Source organism: Mirounga leonina, unplaced genomic scaffold (genome assembly GCF_011800145.1).
Source record: "Mirounga leonina isolate KUSES-001 unplaced genomic scaffold, KU_Mleo_1.0 Mir_129, whole genome shotgun sequence".
Taxonomy (NCBI): Eukaryota; Metazoa; Chordata; class Mammalia; order Carnivora; family Phocidae; genus Mirounga; species Mirounga leonina.
In genome coordinates, this window is record NW_023270323.1 from 77,271,438 (window position 1) to 77,296,368 (window position 24,931).

General features: G+C 43.1%; 1 protein-coding gene across 5 annotated transcripts in view; it reads left to right on the forward strand.

Annotated features, from left to right (window-relative positions):
- The first annotated feature begins 333 nt into the window (after positions 1-333).
- Positions 334-24,931, forward strand: part of KIAA0232 (KIAA0232 ortholog) — a 58,750-nt gene continuing 34,152 nt past the window's right edge. For 4 of the 5 annotated variants that reach the window (XM_035005340.1, XM_035005344.1, XM_035005342.1 and 1 more), the window contains exons 1-3: positions 334-395; positions 7,158-7,652; positions 23,781-23,918. In XM_035005340.1, the coding sequence (XP_034861231.1) occupies positions 7,422-7,652; positions 23,781-23,918 (369 nt within the window). In that variant the 5' untranslated portion in view covers positions 334-395; positions 7,158-7,421. Of the gene's footprint in view, positions 396-2,281; positions 2,531-7,157; positions 7,653-23,780; positions 23,919-24,931 lie in introns of those variants that run through there. The other variant, XM_035005341.1, reaches the window with a different exon arrangement.

Consider the following 24,931-nt stretch of genomic DNA (forward strand, 5'->3'; position numbering starts at 1 on the left):
CTTTGATGTGACTAGAAACTGGTTCTTATAAATGAAGGAGATTTCATAGTTTGTTGTTTGTTTTAAGGATAGTAAGGAAATCGAGTATTTTTTGTTCTAAAAGGGTAACACAAATACTACTCTTAACATAATCTGATCAGTGAAGGAACATGTAAGATAAAGCAGATATAAACAATTTGAGGGGGGGTAGTTTGTAACAATATCTTCCATTTGTATGACAGTTTATGAAATGCAAAGGCCGCAGAAACATAGATGTACTTCTCCTTTGCTCATTGCAACAACCTTGTGAGAGATTGAGGTGTAGAGAGAGCACGTATTTATTATTCTGTTTTACAGGTGAGAAAACAAAGACCCCAAGAAGTAATGGGCACAAAACCAGCTATTAAGTAGCAGAGGTGAGACTGATTACAAAAACCTAGATGTTATGACTGTTAGGATGGTGTACTTTCCTACCTGCAAGAGTTAAAGAAGACATAAGTGGTATAGAAACTTCCATGGGCATTTAATTATAGCTGTGTATATTTTTTGCATCCTTAATGGAAACCATTTAAAGTTTGTTGTAAAAAAGACAAATATTCTAAAATAAGTGTGTTATTGTGGGACTTTTTTTTTTTTTTAAGATTTTATTTATTTGAGAGCGAGCAAGAGAGCATGGAGGGGAGGGGCAGAGGGAGAGGGAGAAGCAGACTCCCCGCAGAGCAGGGAGCCCCATGCAGGGCTTGATCCCAGGACTCCAAGATCATGACCTGAGGCAGAGGCAGACGCTTAACGACTGAGCCACCCAGGCACCCCTGTTTTGGAACCTTTTAAATGATCATTTATGCAGCCCAGTCTTTAGGATGATTTGGGTTAGTTTTGCACGGGAGAAAGATAACTCAGGATGATCAGAAGGTCGTCTTTTCTCTGTAAACCTCTGGAGAATCAGATGTTGAAAAAATTAAGTGAAGCAAACAAAAAGCCTTTGAGTATATACAGTGGTGCTTTTTCTTTAAAACTCTTTGGGAGGAGCACCTGGGTGACTCCATTGGTTAAGTATCTGACTTTGGCTCAGGTCATGATCTCAGGGTCCTGAGATTGAGCCCCTCGTCAGGCTCCCCACTCAGTGGGGAATCTGATTGTCCCTCTGCCCCTCCCCCCGCTTGTGTGCATGCTCTCTCTCTCTCAAATAAAAATTAAAAAAATCTTTAAAAAACTTTTGGAGAATTTAGTTAAACCGAAATGAAATTTAACTTCATACTGACTAAATTTCACATTTGGGGAATGAGCATAACAGTTTGAAATTTGGGTGTTTGCCAGCTGTGTTCTTGAACTTGTCAGGCAGACATTAAATGGGTTTTGCCTAGGTTTGTCAGACCTTTCCTCTGTTTTGACCATGTAGTAGATCGTCCCCAAAATAAGTTTTAATTAAAAATCATGAGCCCACGTACCTAGGAGACTCCTTTCAGTTCAGAACTGGAAATAGAGTCTCTCATTTGGTCAAATGCCCCCCCCCCCCCCCATCGAAGGCTTGCTTCTTAGGGAGAACCAGCTTAGTTATGGCCCAATATTCTGTCCCTAGTTCATCTGCTAACAGTTTGAGGTTCAAATTATGGAGAATGGACACTGGCTCCAAGAACGTTTAGACCTGCCATTATGGTACAGGAAGAGCCATCTTGTAGCGTTTCTGGCTCAGACCCTGTTACTAGGATCCACTCAGTTATTACACAGACAACTGCCAAGTAGCCCGACGGTACCAGACTTACCAGCCCCTGCTCTTTCCCATGGTCCTCTGCAGTCCCAACTACAGAACTAAAAACTGAAAAAAAAGATCATAACTGCTAGTGACTCTAGGGATATGGCCCATTATTTAAAGATGATATGGCATCAGCTATTGAACAAGTTCGAGGAAGAGTTCTGTTAGGGGTAAAAATGCAAGGGCAGATTTTAACCAGCTTTGATGAGATCTTGGGAGTTCAGTGTACTTCATTTTGCATTTGTATGCTGATTTTTTTTCTCACCCATTTCTTGAATCCTTGCACTTGGCTGAAGAAGTGTGAAATCTCTTAATGACAACAGAGAGAATCCTATGGTTGGGTTGAAACCTTTTTTTTTTCTTTTAGAGAGAGAGCTGGGGAGATGCTAGGGAGAGAGAAAATCTCAAGCAGGTTCCATGCCTATCATGGAGGCTGACATGGGGCTCGATCTCACAATCCCTGAGATCATGACCTGAACCAAAACCAGTTGGACACTCAACAGACTGAGCCACCCAGGTGCCCCTGATTAGTTTATAATTTAGTTCCATGTGGTCAGAGAATATATTTTGTATGATTTGAATCCTTTTAAGTTAGTTGCAACTTTCTTTAGAGCCCAGAATACAGTCTTCTGTCTGATTGATGATAATGTTGCTCTAGTTTCCTAAATCCTTATTGATTTTCCGTTTACTTCTTTCAGTGATTGAGAGAGGGATTTTGAAATCTAGTACGGTCATGGATTTGTTTATTTCTCCTTGAAATTCTATCAGTTTTCATGCATTTGGAAACTCTGCTACCAGGTATATAATAAATAGGACTGTTACATCCTCTTGGTAATTGACCCCTTTATCATTTTGAATTGACCTTCACCTTTATTAACCCTCTGCTCTGAAATCTGTCAGATATTAATGTAGACATTCCACCTTGTACTTTTTTCTTTTTTTTTAAAGATTTACTTATTTTAGAGAGAGACTGAGTGTGAGAGAGAGGGCGAGCAAGAGGGGCAGAGGGAGAGGGAGAGAGAATCCTCAAGCAGACTCCCTGCCAAGTGCAGAGCTCAACACGGAGGCCAATCCCAGGATCCCAAGATCACAACCTGAGCCAAAATCGAGAGTTAGCTGCCCATCTGACTGAGCCACCCGGGGCCCCTCCACCTTGCTTTTTATCAGTGTTGGCCTGGTGTATCTTTTCCCATCCTTTTACTTTGGAACTGTCTGTGCCTTTATATTTAATGTGGATATTTTTATAAGCAGCATATATCTGGGTCTTGCAGTTTTAAAATCCAGTCTGACCATCTGCTTTTTAATTGGTTGGTTCAACCGTTTACATTTATTGTGATTATTAACAGCTATCATATGAGTCTGTCTCCAAGTGCCATTCTACCATTGCAGGGAATGTGGAAGGAGCGGGTAGTAGTAGTAGATTTTCCCCTTCAGCCTTCGTGCTCTGTTGCCCTCCATTTTGCTTCTACATATGTTGCAAACCTCACAATAAATTGTTACTATTTTTGTTTCAATAGGGAATTATCTTTGAAAGATACTGAAGTAATAAGAAAAATGTAGTTATACTGTTTCCGGTGCTCTTTGTTCCTTTGAGTGGATGCACGTTTTGTTCTGGTGTCATTGTCCTGCCCAAAGGACTTCCTGTAACATTTCTGATGGCTGCTGCTGCTGCTGGAATCTTCCAGCTTTTGCAAATCTGAAAAAGTCTTTGTTTCACCTTTGTTGTGGAAGATTTTGTGATGAGTATAAAATTCTAAGTTGATGCGTTTTTCTTCCAGTCCTTAAACATTTTTTGCCCAATTATCTTCTCCTTTCCACATTTCTGACAAGAAACTTGGTGTCCTTATTCATCCTTTGCTCTGTTCTACCTAATGTCTCTTCTCCCCGGTGGCTTTGAGCTTCTTCTCTCTACTGTTTGTTTGGACCGTTTTGCTGCAGGAAGCCTAGGTGTCAGTTTCTTCATGTTTCTTGTGTTTAGAGTTCATTGAACTTCTTGGATCTGTGTGTTTAGCGGTCATCAATTTTGGGAAAATGTTGGTCATTATTTCTTCAAATATTTCTTTGACCCCCTTCTCTTTCTTCTCCAACTAAACATATGTTAGATTTCTTAAAATTGTCACACAGCTTGCTGAAGCTGTGTTAATTTATTCCTTTCTCTCTATGTTTCATTTTTGTATGGTTTCTTTTGCAGTTTAAGACTCTGGACTCTTTCCTTCTGAAGTGGCTGATCTGCTCTTTCCCCATGCTGCCTGCTTTTCATCTCTGACGTTGTAGTTTTCATCTGTAGATGTTTGACTTTCAATCTTTATCTTTTCTGTTCTCTACTCATCACATATATGGCCTTTTGTCATAATAACTGCTTCGAGTCCTTTCTGCTAAATCTCACTTTTGTATCAATTCTGAGTTGGTTTCAATGAATTTATTTTTTTCTTAATTTCTACTTCCTTTGTGCCTGCTTCTTTGCATGTCTGCTAATTATTTATTAGGTGCCAACCATTGTAAATTTTACTTTAAAAAAAAAAAAAAGATTTAGGGCGCCTGGGTGGCTCAGTTGGTTAAGCGACTGCCTTCGGCTTAGGTCATGATCCTGGAGTCTCTGGATCGAGTCCCGCATCGGGCTCCCTGCTCGGCGGGGAGTCTGCTTCTCCCTCTGACCCTCCTCCCTCTCGTGCTCTCTGTCTCTCATTCTGTCTGTCTCGAATAAATAAATAAAATCTTTAAAAAAAAAAAAAGATTTATTTGAGAGAGCACAAGCAGGGAGAGGGGTAGAGAGGGAAGGAGAAGGAGGGGGAAAAAATCTCCAGTAGACTCCATGCCAAGCTTGGAGCCCAATGTACGGCTCAATCCCATGACCCTGCGATCAGGACCTGAGCCAAAACCAAGAGGCAGATGCTCAATCGACTGAGCCATCTAGGCGCCCCTAAATTTTACTTTGTTAGGTGCTAGGTATTTTTTGTGTTCCTATAAATTTCTTGAGGTTTGTTCTGGGACCATAGTGAAATTAGAAATAGTTTGGTCCTTCCAGGTCTTCCTTTTAGGATGTGTTAAGCACACTCTGTTCTGTCTAGGGCTAGTTGCTTCCCCTTACTAAGTTAGGAGTCTTCTGAGTACCCAGTGTCCCTGAATTAGGAGGTTTTCAAGTCTGGCTGGTGAGCATCAAGTCCTTCCTGGCCGTGCTGAGCATCAAGTCCTGTTTCCGCCTAGTCTTCGTGATGATCCTTTCCTGCGCTCAGGGAGTTCCTCATATGCATGCCTTGATTAATACTCTGCTGAATTCTGGAGGGCTGCCCTCTGCCAATCTCTGGTGCTGTTTGCTGTGAGCTCAGGCTGCCTTAGATCTTTCATCCAGCTCCTTCAGCCATTGCTTCTTCGTCTGCTCTCAGTCTTGGTTGATCTTCATTGAATGAGTACCAGCTTGTTACCTAGCTTTAGGTGATGTCCCCAGAATTCAGTGTATTGTTTACTTGATGATCTGTCTGCCATCCTAAGATCCAAAAATATTAAAGAACTAATGAAAAATGTTTTAATTTTGAGTTAGCTGAAAAATTTCAGCAGGTGAAAATTATAGAAAAACGTTTGCTTTGGGGTGCCTGGGTGGCTCAGTCGTTAAGCGTCTGCCTTCAGCTCAGGTCATGATCCCGGAGTCCTGGGATCGAGCCCCGCATCAGGCTCCCTGCTCGGCGGGAAGCCTGCTTCTCCCTCTCTCACTCCCCCTGCTTGTGTTCCCTCTCTCACTGTGTCTCTCTCTATCAAATAAATAAAATCTTAAAAAAAAAAAAGAAAAACGTTTGCTTTAATTTATGTTTTCCATAATTCATACTTTTTTTTTTTTAAGTTTTTATTTATTTATTTGACAGAGAGAGAGAGCACAGCAGGGGGAGCGGCAGGGAAGGGAGAGGGAGAAACAGGCTCCTGGCTGAGCAGAGAGCCTGACGTGGGGCTCAATTCCAGGACCCCAGGATCATGACCCGAGCCGAAGGCAGACACTTAACTGACTGAGCCACCCAGGTGCCCCTATTTTCTGTAATTCAGAAAAGACAGTATGGTAGAGAAAATTTTTAAAAATAGAATATACATTAATGACAACTTAATCTAATAACTTATTCCTATGGTAGATTTAAACAGTTTTTCTTTATATTTAATGTATGTAAAACTTACTGTGTAGTTATTCATGAAATGAAAGAAATGGAGTCTTAAATCTTTGGTGAAGAGTCTTTCAGACTTCATGTTTTACTAATAATTCTCCTTTAAAAGTCACTTTTAAATCTTTAAAAAGATTTATTTATTATTTATTAGAGCGAGAGAGCACGCATGCACAAGCAGGGGGAGCGGCAGGCAGAGGGAGAAGCAGGCTCCCCACTAAGCAGGGAGCCTGATGCGGGACTCGATCCCAGGACCCTGGGATCATGAGCTGAGCTGAAGGCAGACGCTTAACCGACTGAGCCACCCAGGCGTCCCTAAAATCACTTTTTTTTTTAAAGATTTATTTATTTTTTTAGAGAGTATGTGAGCAGGGTGAGCGTTAGAGGGAGAGGGAAAGGATCTCAAGCAGACTCCCTGCTGAGTAGGGAGCCTGACATGGGGCTGAATTTCATGACTGGGAGACCATGACCTGAGCCTAAATCAGGAGTTGGATGCTTAACTGACTGAGCCACCCAGGTGCCCCTAAAAGTCACTTTTGGTAACCCTCTTATTGTCTGCTAAAATTCATGTAGAGGCTGAGCTGATGAGAGTTACCTGTTACTGTGGTAGTTTTCATCTTCTGGTGGCATGAGTGATTTAATAAGGCCGTTAGATTAGTTTGACATGTTGAAAGTAGGTTAACTTAAGGGAAAGCTATTAAGAGCATGGCTTCTTTCACAACAAGTAGGCAAACTGTCAACCGAGGTATAGTAGAATAAAGCAGGTTTAACCATCTAGCCTGGTGTGGCTATGAGCCAAATCCATGTTTTACCTTAACTTTTATGAAATAATTAGCAAGCAGCTGTGCAGATCTTTTAGCCATACGAGATGATTACCTTTACGAAACCTTCAATTTAAAAGACTACTTTTTAACCATTGTTTAAATGAAATTACTATTTAGCTGCTTGTGTCTATTACACTAAAAAATTGAACTAGTGATTTGTTACCACACAGATTCTTTCAGCATTACCGATGAACAAAATTTTATTAGCCCAGTCTGTTGAGACAGCAAAGTAAACATTGTTGTGATTGAGCACAAGCACAGCAATAGTAAATTTGAGAGTTTTCCTCTTAAATGATATTGAGCTTAAAATTTTGAAATGTCACTTGTTTTAAAATGTCAAACATTACAGCAAAAAGAAATCGTGTTCTAAGACACCAAATTTCAATAAAGTTCATTTGGTTTTTTTTTTTCAAAAGATCAGTAATTTATCATACCTTTTTTTCTCTCTCACTTTTGTAGGTTCTGCCGGAGACTTCCATTTGGCCTCAATGAAAGTAAAGTAGAAAATCACATCTACATGTGTATTGCTGTCAGGATGTTGATTCATTGGTCATGCCTGAAGAGGGAAATTCTGTTCTAATGGCTGACTGCCAGCAAAAATAGATGCTTATCCTAGATGTCAAGCATCTCCTTTTTACTGGAGTGAAAATCCCCTCCAGATACCAACAGAACATCAACTGCAGAAAATGCTTCACATTTTAAGGATGTCAGCAACCTAAATTCATGCGCCCTATCTGTACAGTTGTTGTGGATGGTTTACCATCTGAAAGCTCCTCAAGCTCTTATCCAGGCCCCGTATCTGTTTCTGAAATGTCTCTCCTTCATGCTCTGGGCCCAGTGCAGACCTGGCTGGGGCAGGAGCTGGAGAAATGTGGCATCGATGCCATGATTTATACCCGCTACGTCCTCAGTCTTCTGCTGCACGACAGCTACGACTACGACCTGCAGGAACAGGTACTTCCCTCTTGTCATGTTTTGTGACAATTCCTGGTTGTGTCCGCATGTTTGCATTTCTCTTCTAGAGCGCTCTTACGCTCCAGGACGGGCTTGTCGGCACATCGGGCCACAGACTCCCAACCTGTTGGGCGCCGTTAAGAGAGCTGTCCCGGCACAGCGGTTAGTTCAGCTGCTTTCTCCGTCAGGAGACTTTCTTCATGTGGACCGCGCCCTAGCTCAGATCTGGTCGCGGGCAGGGAGGGTGGTGACCCGCCGCCTTGGAGAAGCGCTGCTCTCTGCCGGTTAGGAGCCTCACACGTGACCACCGGGCCTTGTAATCCTGGGGTCTGTGATACTTTTTAACATTCCAGGGTTGAGTACTTCACTTTCATGTTAAATTGCTGGTTAACCAAAGTGTGTGTTACCAACCAGTGGACTTAGAAGCTGGGTGAAGCACGTAACATTGCTGTAAGTCATTGTAGGTCACCCTGTCCGGCTGGCCATTACAGATTTTATCTGAGAAAGTAAGCACATCTAGGTTCTTGAGAGAAAAAAACAAAGCAAAACCCAGTTCTAGTCCCACCCTCCTAGAGTTGCTCCTGGAAGTGAGGCCTCCCGAAGGGTGGCACAGTTGTCCCCAGTGACCACATGGGCTCTGGTTGACTTCTGTGTGCAGAGTTCACATTAAACTGAGTGTTTTGTGGCTGTTTTTGTTGTTGTTGTTCTAAACCATTGTTACTAACACTGAAAGCAGGAATAAAGTTTCACTGACAGAACAGAGTGGCTTCCAAACCACAGAAAAGCCTCCAAGTACTATAAATACAGCATTTCACCACTGTGTTTAACGTTCCTCACTCATCAGCTGTATAGAGTGTGTTTTCTTACTGCTGGTGTTCCTTATCCTTTCTAGCTGGATACAGCTGTATTTTCCCTGCTTCCAGTTGCTTACTGCCTTGGCTGCTGAGAATTAGGTTAGCATTTCCAGGGGATTGAGATATAACCTAATAATCATGTTGGTAATCACAATTTTGTATAATTTCTTTACTAAGGCTCTACTATTTTCTATCATCTTCCCAATAAATGTAATATATATATATATATATATGTATATATATGTTTTTAAGGGCAAATAAAATGTTTAATCTACAAACATCAGAATTTTTATTTCCAGGAATGAGGAAGATAAGTCTCTTAACTCAAAAATTGTGTACTCTTAGGATTTTGTGTTAACAGTATCTGCCTAGAATATTTTATCAACACCAATAAGTTTATTCACACAAAGTATTTATGTACTGCATATGCTCTAGGGCACTGAGAAGGGAACGAAACACAAGGCCTACTGTTCGGGTTCTAGTTGACACCTCTCTGATGAGACGTGTTTGCGATTCCTCTGGTTCCTTTCTTGGGAGGTCTTGGGGGTCAGGGGCAAGGCAGCTCTCCATGTCCAACTGCCCAGCTTGATCCTCCTTCCAGAGTGCTGCTTCATCTCTAGGAGGCAGGACAGATGAAGGTTAGCGAAAACAGAACTTGTCTGGAGTTGCAAGGGGAGTCGAAAGGGAAATAAAGGCTCCTAAAATACTCTTCCCCTCAGCCCAGTGCCAAGTCCCGTGCCGATGGGGAAGGTCAAATTGAAAACAATACTTGTTTTAGTAAGAGGTAGCCTAGGAGGTCAGTTAGCCCTGATGTTACTTTCCCATGACTCTTGGAGAGGCTGTGCTCACTGTACCCCCAGAGGAGAGTTTGGGCTCAGAGCCAAGGGCAGTCTCCCTAGCAGGGGGTAGGAGAATGGAGGGCCTTGTCCACCTTCTGTGATTCAGACGCTGGCCAGTTGTGGCTCTTGATCCTTGGGTCAGATTGTGGTGGCCTAGCTCCTCATCTGGAGGCCAGACGACTCCACTTTGGGGGGGGGGGCTCTGTTTCCTTGAGTCTTTTCTCACCCTCCGTCCGTGAATAGTCTAATCTTGACTTGCATATGGCCAGTTTTAAGGCTATTGCTGCAGCTACAAGCCTTATCTGCCACATTTAATCCCTCATTTTTCCTAATCTTGGTGAAGACAAACCCATGAAGAGCTCCTGAGTTCTAAGAAACAGATTCTGCGCAAGACCTTGGTCTCAGCTGCCCAGGGTGATTGGGTAGGAAGAAAGGCTGACCCGCCGTGGTCCCGGGAGGCGGGACACCCAGCAGAGTGGAGCGCAGGCCTCTGCTTTGAGCAGGGCTGTAAATGCAGCTGTGGCATCGCTGGGGTCCCTCGCGGCCCTGGAGAGCAGCACCTCGGATGTGTGGACGCTAGGGATGCTCCGCAGTCACTTTGTGTCCACAGATTCTTCTCTTTCCTTCCTTCCTTTCTTCTTTTGCTCATGATTACCATGCTCCGGTAAAGGTACTCACAGCTCCTCAGGAGCTCGCTACCTGTCACTTTCAGATGTAGGTATGAACCCCGATTCTGACCCGCCCTGCAGGGCCCCCGTGGCTGCACCCTGCGAGTCCTCTGCTCGTTCCCCAAGGACCTGCGTCGTCTGCTTCCATACTTGATGTTTCTAGTGGAGAGCTCTTCTTTGCAGCTATTAGAAAATATTATCTTTCCCAGTAGATTATAATGTCTTTGAGCACAGAAATCAGATATTCATCTTTTTTTTTTTTAAGATTTTATTTATTTGAGAGAGAGCGGGAGAGGGAGAGAGAAGGCACAAGCAGGGAGTGGGGTAGAGGGAGAGGGAGAAGCAGGCTTCCTGCTGAGCAGAGAGAGCCCAGTTCAGGGCGATCCCTGGGCCCTGAGATCATGACCTGAGCCGAAGGTGGACACTTCACCGACTGAGCTCCACCAGGCGCCCCCAGATACTCCTCTTCTTAAACATTTTTTACTTCTTTTTCTTTCTTTCTTTCTTTTTTTTTTTTTTTAGATTTTCTTTATTTATTTGACAGAGAGACAACGAGAGCGGGAACACCAGCAGGGGGAGTGGGAGAGAGAAGCAGGCTTCCTGCTGAGCAGGGAGCCGGATGCGGGGCTCCATCCCAGGACCCTGGGACCATGACCTGAGCCGAAGGCAGACACTCAACGACTGAGCTACCCAGCCGCCCCAAACATTTTTGACTTCTTGTGAAATAATTTCAAAAAACATCAGAATGACAACACAGGATGAGGAACTCTTGTGTACTCTTTTTTTTAAAACCCAATCAAGTATTTTTTTGTTTTGTTTTTCGTTTGGGTTTGTTTTTTTTTTAAAGATTTTATGTATTTATTTGACAGAGAGAGAGACAGTGAGAGAGGGAACACAAAGCAGGGGGAGCGGGAGATGGAGAAGCAGGCTCCCCGCTGAGCAGGGAGCCCGATGCGGGGCTCGATCCCAGGGCCCCAGGATCACGACCTGAGCCGAAGGCAGATGCTTAGCGACTGAGCCACCCAGGCGCCCCTCTTGTGTACTCTTTACTCAGTCACCTGTTGCTCATATTTTCCTGCTTTTGCTTTATTTCTCCCCTCATTTTGATACCCTGATTAAATCGGCATATGTTTCTTAAGATTGGACTTTCTTAAGATCGGTGTTCCCTTTTTATCCATTGTCCCAGTAATGTCCTGCGTTACAGCGTTGCCCTCGTCCGGGATCCAGTTGGAGACCACGCACTGACTTTAATGGGTGCTCCTTCTGGGTCCTTTAATCTGGAATAGTTCCGTGTCTTTCCTCTGTGGCTCACGACGTTGACATTTTCGAAGATTACAGACCTGCTGTTTTGCTGCACATGCTTTACCTTCGGGTTCGTCTGATGTTTGCTCCTGTTCAGCATCAGCCTATGTGTTGATGGCAGTGACGTTGCATGAGCGGTGGAGTCCCCTTCTTCTCCCTGCACCTCAGCAAACGCACATGACGTCGGTTGGCTTCCTGGTGGCAGCGCTGGCTTGGCTGACGTCTGCTGCGTTTCTCCAGTGCGAAGCTGAGCGCTCTTCTCCGGGTGACCTGTGACCTGTGCGGGAGACTGGCACTTCTGCCGGGCCTAGGTGACTCCGCCTGGATCACCTGTACTCGGTGACTGCTCTAGCTCTGTTGTCCCTCTGCATCTGCTGGTTGGCAGTCTAGTGTAATGCCTTTCTCCTTTTAAGATCAATGGCCCCGTCACGTGGAGAGCACCACAGCAGGCCCAGGGCAGCGGCAGCCGTGTGTCGAAGGGCCTGTCTCAGCCTTCCTTCCGTACCTTGAGGGTGAGGAGTATTCTGTCTCCACTCGTGTGGAAGTGGACATTCCGAGGAGGTTCGGTGAGCTGCCTGAGGCCACACAGTAACAAGTCAGGATGTAAACTCGTGTCTGTCAGACCCAAATCATGTGCCCAGTGTTTATCATTAGAGAGTTTTGTTGTTTCTGTTTGTTTTCAGATATAACAAATAATTATTGGATGAATAACAACACTTTGTTGTAAAGGCAAACTTCAGAAACTAGGTGGAATTGGTTTAATGTTTTTTAATGTACTCGGGGTTTATAGAGGTGGGGAAAAATTCATGCATGTTAGTTCACATTTGAATTAGGAGTTGAGTCACTGCAAAGTAAAAGTGAGTTCCATGGCAGCATGCATTGCCGGGAAACTCAGAGCATAAAGTCTCTAACTGTTAAAATAGATTTGAGTTAAGTTGTTTAAAATATATATATATCGTATATAATATAAATATAAATATATAATATAATATAAATATAAAAATACATATAAGTATAAGGGGCACCTGGGTGGCTCAGATGGTTAAGTGTCTGTCTTCGGCTTAGGTCGTGATCTCCAGGTCCTGAGCAGGGAGTCTGCTTCTCCCTTTCCTCTGCCCCTCCTCACTGCTCCTACTCTCTCTCTCTCTCTCTCTCTCTGTCTCAAATGAATAAATTAAAAAAATTCTTAAAAAAAAAAATATATATATATATATATATATAAGTAGGCTCCATGCCCAGTGCGGAGCCCAATGCAGGCTTAAACCCATGACCCTTAGATTAGGACCTGAGCTGAAATCCAGAGTTAGACGTGTAGGCGACTGAGCCACACAGTTGCCCCTCAAAAATATTTTATTGTCTTACTTAAAATTGGCTAAAAGGGAAGCTTACAGTAAAACTGTAATTGAAAGGTGGGAGTTTACTTTTCTTGCCTTAGGGTTGTGCTGGGTTGCTGGTCAGCAGCAAATTCCCCATAATCTTTCATGAGTAGGAAGAGTTATTTTAGGAAGATAGGACTGCCTTTCACTACCCCATTCTTAGAACCCCACACCTTCTTAATTTTCTTTCTTCTATAATTAGTAAATTAAAACTATCATCCAAGAGTTTATTAAGACATTTTTTGTGTCTTTATATATTAATGTTCTCAGCATAATGAAATCTGTGTCAGGGGCGTGTGATGATGACAGAGAGCCGCGCTTGGTCTTGCTCACACAGAAGTGGTAGTAAAGACAAGCACACGCACCCCGTGTGCAGTGAGCCAGCCACAAGTCCGCACGCTCACTCTCCCTGCCCTCTACCTCACCGTTGGCCCTGTGCTCTCAGCCCCGCAGGTGGAGGCACTTAGACATGGTGGCAGAGTTACTCGCCCAGGATCACACAGCTAGTCAATTGGGAGCCTTTATGGATTTAAAAACTTCAAATGTCCAGGGGCGCCCAGCTAGCTTAGTCCATGGGGACTGCGACTTTTGATCTCAGGGTTATAGGTTTGGGTCCCACGTTGGATGTAGAGATTACTTAAAATCTTAAAAAAATAAAAATAAAAACTAAAAACTTGAACAAATGTCCAGAGGCTAGGGCAGGCCTCAGTGGCAGCCTGACCCAGGGCCTTCCATAGAATCTGTGCCCCCCCCATGAAGCTTGCCTTATCTATTGCCTGTATTCTCAAGCATACCCCTGCCTCCCGCACCACCCAGCCCCCTCCACCGCAACCCCGGACTCCCCCCTCCTGGTAGGACAGCTTGGTCATGGTGCGATTCCTGACCCAACTACTAGGATGAGGGGACTTTGGCTGGGCCACAAGCACCTGGCACCATAGGGACTAAGAATTGGAGAAGATGGTGCCCCAGAGGTAGTCTGGAGTGATTAGGGTGCTGAGCTGTCAAAAAGCCATCCTCCGGGCACCTGGGTGGCACAGTCAGTTAAGTGTCCAGCTCTTGATTCACCTCAGGTCTTGATCTCAGGGTTGTGAGTTCAAGCTCATTGGGCTCTGCACTGGGCTTGGAGCCTACTTTAAAATAAAAAAAAGTCCTCTCAAAGTACCTGCATACAAAGTAGCATTTTCTTCTAAAATGCTTTTCAGTTTGGGGAAATCTTTCCTGGTTGTACTACATTCTGAGATTTGTGTTTCAGACAAATAAACCATTTGCAGTGTTACCCACTCTTCATGATTTTGTTCTCCTTGTTTCTTCCCAGGAGTTTTCTCTTTGCACACCTCCTCCGAGATTGTCCTTTCGTGGTCGTCCCTCAATCTGTGTGATTGCTTTAGGTGTTCTTACGATGTCAGATTGTTTTAGCTTACAGAGGTTCACTAACTGTTCCAGATAGGGAGCAACCATGGATTCTGCACAGAAATACAAGAGGGGTTTTTTCCTTATGCTTTTTATTGAGGCCTAGAATTTATACCAATTAGGGTAGTAATGGGTGAATAGTCACGGAGATCATATCTATGTAATGACAGCCAGATAGACAATTAACACATTACCATCAGCACAGAAGCCCCGGGTGCCCAGAGAGGAAGCCGGCAGTGTGGCCTGTTTTCCACTCCCTTCCTCTGGGCTATTGGCATCTGCCTCACTAGTGTGTTCTGGCCAGGCCTGAGAGGCCGCCCCCAGCTCCACTGGTTTCTCTGTCTCTTAAAGGGCCACCTTTTTCTCTACCTCTTGCCCTGTGCCTAGAACGGGTACATTTCCCAGAGGGGAGAACAGGCTCAGATGTCCGTCCCCTGTGCCACCAGCTGCCATTGCCTAGGACGGTTCCCCCTCCTTGTCTTCTCAAGGCCTGGGTGCTTGGACAGTCTCTGTTTCAGCCCAGGTGTTCTTTCTTGCTTTGCTTTTGCATTTTTTTTGGCTTTTCTGGTTGGTGCGGGCAGGAAGGTTGGTCTGCTGCCAGTGACATTTTGGTTCCCAGTAAAATTGAGAAGAAGAGATTTCCTACCTACCCCCTGCTCCACACGTGCAGAGCCTCTCCCGTTACCGACACCCCCACCCACGCAGGACCTTTGTTAGTGAACCTGCACTGACACATCATCACCCGAAGTCCATAGCTCACAGTAGGTTTCATGGTCTGTGTTGAACAGTCTCTGGATTTGGACAGATGCAGAGTAAAGGCCATGTATCCATCATCACAGTATCTTCCAGAGTAGTTTCCCTACCCCAAACACCCTCCGTGCTCCACCTGTTCATCCCTCTGTCCCCCAATCCCTGGCAGCCTTTGGTCTCTTTACTGCCTCCATAGTTTCGCCTATTCCGGAATGTCATAGAATTGGGATCACACAGCATATGACCTTTTCAGATTGGCTTCTTTCACCGACTAATAGGCATTTAAGTTTCCTCCTGGTCTTTTTGTGGCTGGATAGCTCATTGCTTTGTGACACTGAATAATCCATCATCTGGATGAATCACAGTTTGTCTGTTTATGTACTGAAAGACATCATTCATGTTGTAGCATGTGTCAGAATTTCCTCCTTTTTTAAGGCTATATAATATTCCATTGTAGGAAAATGCCACATTTTGCATATCCATCTGTCAGTAGACACTTGGGTTTCTTCCATGTCATAGCTGTTGTGAATGACACTGCCATGAATATGAAACAGTATTTCTTTGAGACCCTGCTTTCAATTTGCGGGGGGGTATGTACTCAGAAGTGGAATTGCTGGGTCATATGGTAATTCTGTTTAAAAAAACATTTTTCTTTTTTAAATTTTATTTATTTGAGAGAGAGAGTGAGAGCACGAGAGGGGGTAGGGGCAGAGGGAAAGGATGAAGCAGACTCTCCTGCTGAGCAGGGAGCCTGACGTGAGATCATGACCTGAGCCGAAGGCAGATGCTTAACCGACTGAGCCACCCAGGCGCCCTTCTGTTTTAAATTTTTTGAGGAACCTCCAGCAGCTACACCATTTTACATTCCCACCAACAGTGCACAGGGGTCCAATTTCTCTGTAAAAATGACTCACACTTTTGTTATTTTCTAGTTTTTTGATAGTAGCCATCCTGATAGGTGTGAGGTGGTAGGTATCTCATTGTGGTTTGATTTGCATTCTCCCTGATGATCAGTAATTGCTGAACATCTTTTCCTGTGCTCACGGGCCATCTGGGTGTCTTCTGTGGAAGACCATCTGTTCGTGTCCTTTGCCCATTTTTTAATCGAGCTGTTTCTTGCTGTCGTTGAATGTTGGGAGTTCTCCATATGTTTTAGTGTTAATCCCCCCATTGGAGACAAGGTTGGAAATATTTTCTCCCACCCTGTGGGCTGTCTTTTCACTCTGTAGATACAGAGTGCCTTTAATGTACAAAATTTAAAAATTTTCATGAACTCCAATTTGTCTGTTTTTTTCTTTTGTTGCCTTTGCCTTTGGTGTCCTGTCCAAGAGATCACTGCCAAAACTAATGTCATGAAGCTTTACCCTGTTTCTTCCCAGAGATTTATAGATTTAGCTCTTACATATACACCTTTGATCCACTTCTGGTTAAATTTTGTATATGGTGTGAGGTACGGATCCAGTGTCATTCTTTTGCAGGAGATGTCCAGTCTTCCCAGCACCATTTCTTGAAAAGACTGTCCTTTTCCCATTGAGTGGTCATGGCACTGTTGTTGAAAATCATTTGACCATGTGCACGAGGGTCTGTTTCTGGTCTCTCTGTTCTATTTCTTTGGTCTAATATTTGTCTTTCTGCTAGTACCACTCTGTTTTGATTAGTGTAGCTTTGTTACAGTTTCTTGTAGATCTCCTAATTGAGTTGTATCTTCTACCTCAGAGTCCATCATTCTAGAAATGTAGCTGCATTATTGCATTATTTGTATTACAGGAGGCTAAATAAGAATATCCCAGTACTGACTGCTGAGTGGGACTGATGACTTCTGCATTGGGCACAGCTTGTTTATTCCTGGAACCACTTGTGACATGCTCTTGTGGTCTACCACCATTAGTTGAGTGTATCTCTACCTGGGGAAGCTAGCATCTGCATTGTTCCCCTGGAAGATTATGGTTCTCTTTCACAGTAACTACCACAAAATCTGTACCACAAAATCTGACCCGTCCTGGGTTCCTCAGCTATCTCACCACGTATGCTGAATTTCAGCATACGTTTACTCAGCAGACCGTGATTAAATAAACCTTACACGTAGGGAACATGATAGTACCATCAGAGTACGAGTGAGCACTGTGGATGGTACACAAATTCATGTCCACAGACTCCCTGAGACACCATAATAAAAATGTGGGTTTTTCGGGGGGAGAACCTTTTTTTTTAAAAGATTTTATTTATTTGACAGAGACACAGTGAGAGAGGGAACACAAGCAGGGGGTAGTGGGAGAGGGAGAAGCAGGCTTCCCGCTGAGCGGGGAGCCCGATGCGGGGCTCGATCCCAGGACCCTGAGATCACGACCTGAGCCGAAGGCAGACGTTTAACAACTGAGCCACCCAGGTGCCCAAGGGTAGAACCTTTAAATGGAATAGAGAGAAGGTTTTGAATATAAGTAATTGCATTATTTTTTTAATATAAATAATTGCATTTTTTAAATGCACGTCTGCTCTTTCGCTCACCACGTGGATGCCCATGACGTGTCAGACACTGTGACAAGCACCAGGAGTACAGGGCTGACTAGCGATGGTCCTCCAGAGATTGCTGCTAGTTTTGGGACCTGTGAAACACTAGCTGTGCAGAGCTGGGGGCACTGTGGATGGGGGACGATGGCAGTGGGAATGACAGAGGAGAGACCAGTTGATCAGTTGAAGGAAAGAGGAAGGGAGAGTGCATGCGAGGTCACGGAAACAGGAAGGGCCTGTGTTGTGAGGCTGGAGACGAGCAGGGCAGGGGCGGGAGTGGGGGGTGAGCCTGGGAGGGTGAGCGGACCGATCCCAACGAACCTGACGTGCTGTGTTCGGGGGTTGCTCGTCAGCCCCCGGGACAGACCAGTTCTCTAGACCCCCGGCACCGCAGGATGGCGTGTGCTGCTGGGGAGACTGGTTAGGCCTCTGAGTGTAGGGAGGACAGTGAAGAGTTGTCATTGTTGACTGAGGACCTAGCTGGAGTTAACCTGAAATAATGTTTGTTTTTTAGAGACAAGTCGCCCTTCTGTTGAGCAACGAGAAGTGGATTCATTACTTAGGCCCTTCCTCAAACTCTAGCTGTATCTTTTATTCACAAGCAACCAGAAATTTAGCCTAAATTGGCATACAGGGAGGTGGGGTGGGGAAAGTCTCCCATAACTGAATTTCCAGAAGTAAGGCTGGCCCGACCCTGGTTCAGTTCAGAGCTTTCCCGGTGTCATTAGAACTTCTGCCCTGCCTTGCTGCCTGCCTCCCCCTGGCAGCTTGGTTTTGCAGCCAGCTCCCAGGGACGTGGGGGGCAAGTGAAAATGAGCACAGTTCTGGCAGCCAGAGCATGTGTACCCCCCCGCCCCCCGTTTTTGCTCATTTTCAAGTGCCCAGGTCTGATTGGTCCCAGGCCTGTGTAAGCCAATCTTTGTGGCCAAAGGGATGAAACACGTAGATTTGTATTAAGCCAGTTAGGGCCTGAAGATGGGGGTGGTACTAGACCCATTCAGACACTTCATGATTTTGGTTTTTCAGGGTGCTGTTAACAGGAAGGTGTGGGAGGCAGGGGTGGATGCCGAGCAGCTAACGGCAGACGTCATTATCCCAGCTGTAATTTCAGAATGGCGTGTTCTTTCTCTTCCTCCGGTTCCTAGTGTTTCCTTTTTGACAGAAGGCAGCAAGAGAGAGTCAATCAAAACTCTAGCCTTATGTCACCTCACAGTAGTGTCTGGAAAAGTACTTGGTAATAGATTTTCATGCTGAGAATGTTCTTTAGCTGTATCTTCTTTTGGTACTTGGTAATTTTCTCTGTCTTTGAGATTACGACTTGGAGAAATCATCCTTGATTTTACTGAGTTTATCGAGTAGATATTTGGCACATGGCCAGTATTTTATGTTTTTGCCTAAGTGGACTTGTAATGAGTGTAGCATAGGGGACTAAAAACATAATAAAATAGAAATATCTTGAACTGTTTTTTTATACTGTGTTCTTTTAAAAGCTGATTATTAGCTTGATGCTATTGTTTAAATAAGTCCTAATACATTCACACAGTACATGAAACCAGAAAAAGAAAGGGAGCTTTCAAATACCGTAAGTGGAAGAACCAGAATGCAAAAAGTGTATCTACTACGCTGTTATGTAACTTTAGCTACACACTTGATAATGTTTCTGAGTGAAGTCAACCTAAAATTGCAAGGCAAAACAGCATGTATCTGCAAAATTTATAAAGCCATCCTAACAGCTAACATTGTTTGACTCACAAATAATGGCAAGCTGCTTTGTACGTTTTCATTCTGTCAAAGTGAAAACAAGAAGCAAGCTCCCCGCTCCGGCCCAGCTTGGTGGTGGGATTTGTCCAGGGTCACAGTGCAGGACCAGCTGTGGTTTCCCACTTGACACGGTGCAGAGTGATCGTCTGTATCTTCACATCTGTTCACAACTGTTCAACTGAGAAGCTTCTACCGAACTTTTACTTGGGGGTGACTAATCTGCACTATAATGACATGTGAAAAGGCAAATATTAAGAGAAGAATCTAACAGAATTTTATAAATGTCTTCTAGGCAATTAACATGCCTGCAGGTTAATATCAATATTTGGCAGTATCTGTTTGTGTGAAAAGACATTTTCAAAAACGAGAGACACTGTGTCGTCTTATAGATCAGCATGAACAGGGCAGCTAGGTAAGGAAAAGAAAAGACCTCCAACTTGGAAAGGAAGAACTACAACTATCTGTGGCTCGCAGATGATGCAATCTTGTATATAGAAAACCGTAAGGAATGAAATTAAGAAAATTCCATTTACAACAGTATCAAAAAGGATAAAATACTTAGGAATAAATCTAACAAAAGAAGTGCAAGGCTTGCACACTGAAAACGTCACTGAGAGAAATGAAAGAAGACCTCGTAAATGGAAAGACCTCCCGTGTTCACAGTCAGAAGACTCCGTGTCAATAAGCAGCGCCCCACACACTGACGCGCACCCAGCGCAGCCCTGTCAGAGTCCCTGCCGCCCATGGGGCCGAAATTGGCAAGATGATCCTAAAATCCATATAGACCTCTAAAGGGACTCAGAATAGCCAAAAAAAAAAAAAAAAAAAAAAATCTTGAAAAGAAGAAAAAAGTTAGAGGACTCACACTTCTCAATTTCAAAACTCACTACAAGGCTCCGGTAAGCAAGGCCACTTGGTATGGTGTACATACTCTATAGAAGATGGAGGTGAGCGTCAGGAGTGAGCCTGTGTATTTTTCGTCTAACAAGACCGTTCACGGGGGAAAGAATGGCCTTTTCAACGAAAGGTGCGGAGACAACAGAGTAACCACCTGTAATGGAAGTTGGACTCCTACTTCATACCACATGCAAATGTGAACTCCATCTGGTCTCTAGACCTGAATGAAAGGAGCTAAACCATGAGGCTCTTGGAAGAAAATGTAGGAGTGAATCTTCATGACTTGGAGGAGGCAGTGATTTCTTGGGACACCAAAAACAAGCAGCCAAAGACCTCAATAAATGAGACTTTATCACAATGAAAAACTTCTCCAACTCAAAGGACACCATCAAGAAAGTGAAAAAAACCTATAGAATTGGAGAAAATGTTCTCAAATCCTGTATTTAATGAGAGACGTGTGTTCAGAATAGATCATTTAAAAATGGGCCAAATATTTGAATAGGCCGTTGGTGTATCTTCTCTGGACAAATGACAGTAAACACATGAAAGGATGCTCCATGTCGTTAGTCATTAGGGAGATGAAGACCATGATGAGACACCACTTCATGCATGCTGAGATAGCTAAAATAAAAACCCAGGAGATGACGAGTGTCAGTGAGGATGTGGGGGAGGTGGAGCCCTGAGACATTGCTGGTGTGATGGTGAAATATAGCTGCTTTGAAAATAGTCTGACAGTTATTCAAAAGGTTGAACACAGAGATGCCGTGTGATCCAGCAGCTCTACTCCCAGGTGTATAACCGGGAGAACAGAAAATAAACGTCCATACAAAAACTGGTATGTGAACGTTCGTAATAGCCAACAGGTAAAACAATCCAAATGCCCATTAATGAATGCATGCACAGATGAAATGCAGTGGAATATTACTCAGTCAGAAAAGGGAGTGGAGCACCGATACATCCCACAATCTGTATTTAGGATGAGCCTTCAAGACCTCAGACACAAAAGGAAGTCTGTTGGATCATTTCATTTATATAGAATTTCCAGAATAGGCAGGCCCATAGAGACAGCAGGTGAGTAGTTCCCCAGTGACTCAGGAGAGAGCAAAGTAGTGATGGGAAGGAACTGGTAACGGTACAGGGTTTCACTTGGGGGCGATGAACAGGTTTTATTTATTTGTTTATATATATATGTATATATATATTTTAAAGATTTTATTTATTTATTTGAGAGAGAGAATGAGAGACAGAGAACACGATAGGGAAGAGGGTCAGAGGGAGAAGCAGACCCCCCGCCGAGCAGGGAGCCCGATGCGGGACTCGATCCCGGGACTCCAGGATCATGACCTGAGCTGAAGGCAGTTGCTTAACCAACTGAGCCACCCAGGCGCCCTATTTGTTTATATTTTTAAAAGATTTTATTTATTTACTTGTCAAGAGAGGGAGAGAGCACTAGTTGGGGGGAGCGGCAGAGGAAGAGGGAGAAGCAGGCTCCCTGCTTAGCAGGGAGCCCGACGAGGGGCTCCATCCCAGGACCCTGGGATCATGACCTGACCCGAAGGCAGATGCCCAACCGACTGAGCCACCCAGGCGCCCCAACAACTTTTGACTACTGAAGAGTGTGACCTAAGTGTAAGAAAAATCAGAAAATAAGATTCGTTTCCTTCTCCTACTCACCAAGAGATAAGCTCCTCAGTGATCTCTTAGTTCACGTGCACACACATTCACACGAAATGCGACTGTACTGTTTTATAGACTATTTCTCTTGTGTATACTGTGGATAGCTTTCTTTGTCAATAAATAGGCTTCATAATCTCCTTAATGGCTGTAATATCTCATCGCCTGGATGAAGAATAACCTATTTAACCAAGTCTGCCTTATTTGGCGTTTAAATTGTGTCTGCATGTTTGCCTTGATTGACAGCACTATTATCAACACCCAGTAGCTAAATGTGTGTGCAGAGTGGTGATTATTTTGTTAGGATAAATTCTCAGAAATAGAATTATTAGATTGAAAGTACACGGCCATGTTTAAGATGTGATATGTATTGTCAGACTGCCTCTGTAAAGAGCACCTGTTCATGTGAACTGAGTTTTGAAAGTCCCTTCCGTCTACATAATAAAACTTCATTCAGCCCCTTGAATGTGGGTGACCTCTGCTGAGCTATAACTTCAGTAGGGAAACGTTGTTCATAATCTCAAGAAGGAGAAAGAGCCAGTCTGAGCAGAGCAAACAAAAAGGAGTCCTGTTTTCCACTAATACAAAGATAACTTCTCTACTTTGTTTTATATGCTAATGAACAATAGAATTACAACATTTCTTTCTGCCTTTGGAAGCTTCGAGTCTATGTTGTTACGGTTCTGTCCACTGTTCCTGTTAGAGGACAAACCCTATCACCAGAAGATACCACTGATAAGGAATGTCTGGTTTCAGGTGTAGTCCAGCCAAACCCGTCAGATAAGTGGAAATATACTGATAGTACTTACTTGGCCATTAAGCACATTTTCCCTTGGAAAATTGGAATTGACACCACTCAGCCAGAAAATATGTTTTTCGGGTTCATGAGATCTGCAAACATGCCTAAGAAATTAAGAAAAAGTATGCTAATTATGATGGGTGTGGAGGGAGGGACTGTTCTCCCACTCTTATCTGGTGGCATAAAAGTAATTTTTATGTATTGGATCAAAGTAAAAATTGGGTCACACAGTTGATGGTGTATGATTTGATCTTTTCAAATCTTTTGTGTTTATTATGCTTTTCCTTCTTTATCTCCTCTTATTTATATATTTATAACCATGTCCTGAGGGTCTGCTGTAGGCCACATCATCTTCTAAGTAATTTTTAAAATTTTCCCATTGTTTGTCTTTCTGATCCTTTTTTTTCTTATGTCTGTCCACTGGTTTTAATCGTAATTTGTCAAATGGAAGTCTATTTATTTATTTTCAAATGGAGGGCTTTTTAAAAGGCAAAACAAAGTAGCAAAGCAATTGAAAATATTACTTTAAAGTCCCAGTTTCGTGAAATAGCTATAAACTTACATCTTAGAATATTCTATAGCCAAAGAATTTGTGGTAATGTTGAGGTGATGCTTACAATTTAAAGTTAAGTCAAATACAATATTCTATAACTAGCATGAATTCAAATCTGTGATTTTTAAACCATACAGAAAAGACCAAATGAAGCAGACCACATTATTCTAGTTTTCACTGGGTGGTTGGATCATGGATGATTTTGCTTTCTTCCCACTTTTCAAATTTTCTTCAGATTTTTATTAATGGGCCTATGTAACCAAGGAGAAAAATAAACTTGTCATGCCAACATAAAATTGTTTTTTAGACTACAAGGTAAAGAAATAGGGATTGAACCATCTAACTGTTAAATGTTAAAATCTGATAGTAATATAAACACTCATTATCGAGGAGTGAGAAGCACAGAAGAGAAGACAATTAATTGTGTATGTAGTTTGGAATTTATGATGTACTTGCATTTACATACAATTGTCTGATATTTATTAGCACTTAATGTCAGTGGGCCATATTCCTTCAGATCATAAATAAATCATAAGTACTATAATGAGAATCTGGGTAATAGATACCAACCAAACGAATGATTATTCCACAGCGCTCAGACTGACCATGTTCTGTGGTCTCTGAACTTACTAACGTGAATGTACTTGGGAGGGGAATGTGTGAGCATGTGGGAAATAACAGTGTTTGAAACTTGCTTCTTAGTCTTGTTCATTGAACTCTGTCTAATCTTATTTTAGGAGAATGACATCTTCCTGGGCTGGGAAAAAGGAGCTTACAAGAAATGGGGAAAGAGTAAGAAAAAGTGCTCAGATCTGACTCTGGAAGAAATGAAAAAACAGGCTGCTGTTCAGTGTCTTCGCTCTGCTTCTGATGAAGTAGGTTCATAGTTCATCTCTATTACTTAACAAAAGAGAGGCGGGGGGGGGGATTTTTTTTTAAAAAGCACGCAAATAGAACATCTTGACCAAAGAAACTTAGAAAAATGAACTACTCATTATCTTACCGCTGTAGTGTGAACAGTCAGTTTTTCCTCTAGGGCATTTTAATGCGTAAATGAAGTTGTATTAAAATATATTCTTCTAAAATACTATTACAATTAGAGTATACACCAAATTATGTATCCTTTTTTTCCCATTACGTCTTTTTATTACATTATCTTTATTCTTTGTAGTGGCTAAGTTCTGTTTCATCAAATAATATTCCAAAAGCAATATAATACACTCTTTATTAGTGGATATTTACTTAGCTTGCTCTTTTTTTTTTAAGCAATCTCTGTGCTCAAACTCATGAATCCTGAGATCCCAGAGTCGCATGCTCTACTGACTGAGCCAACCAGGCACTCCTGTTCATCTTGCTCTTTATTTTCTGTTATGCTCTCCAGAATATTTTCATATGTGTGTGGCTCTTCCATATTCTAGATTATTTCTTTGGGATCCTTTCCTAGAAGTGGGATAGTGGTTTAGTATTTTAAGGACACTACATTTGCTTATGATTCATACTTATTTGTTTTTAGAAAATATTACAAGATTTTTTTTTTTAAGATTTTATTTATTTGACAGAGAGAGACACAGCGAGAGAGGGAACACAAGCAGGGGGAGTGGGAGAGGGAGAGGCAGGCTTCCCACCAAGCAGAGAGCCCGATGTAGGGCTCGATCCCAGGACCCTGGGATCATGACCTGAGCGAAAGGCAGATGCTCAACGACTGAGCCACCCAGGCACCCCAAGATTTTTTTTTTTTTTAAGTAAGCACTACACCCTTGGGGCTTGAACTCATGACCCTGAGATCAAGAGTCGCATGCTCTACTGACTGAGCCAGCCAGGCACCCCATATAAGGTTATTTTATTATATTAATCTTCTAATACTTCATATAAAATATTTGTCATGTCC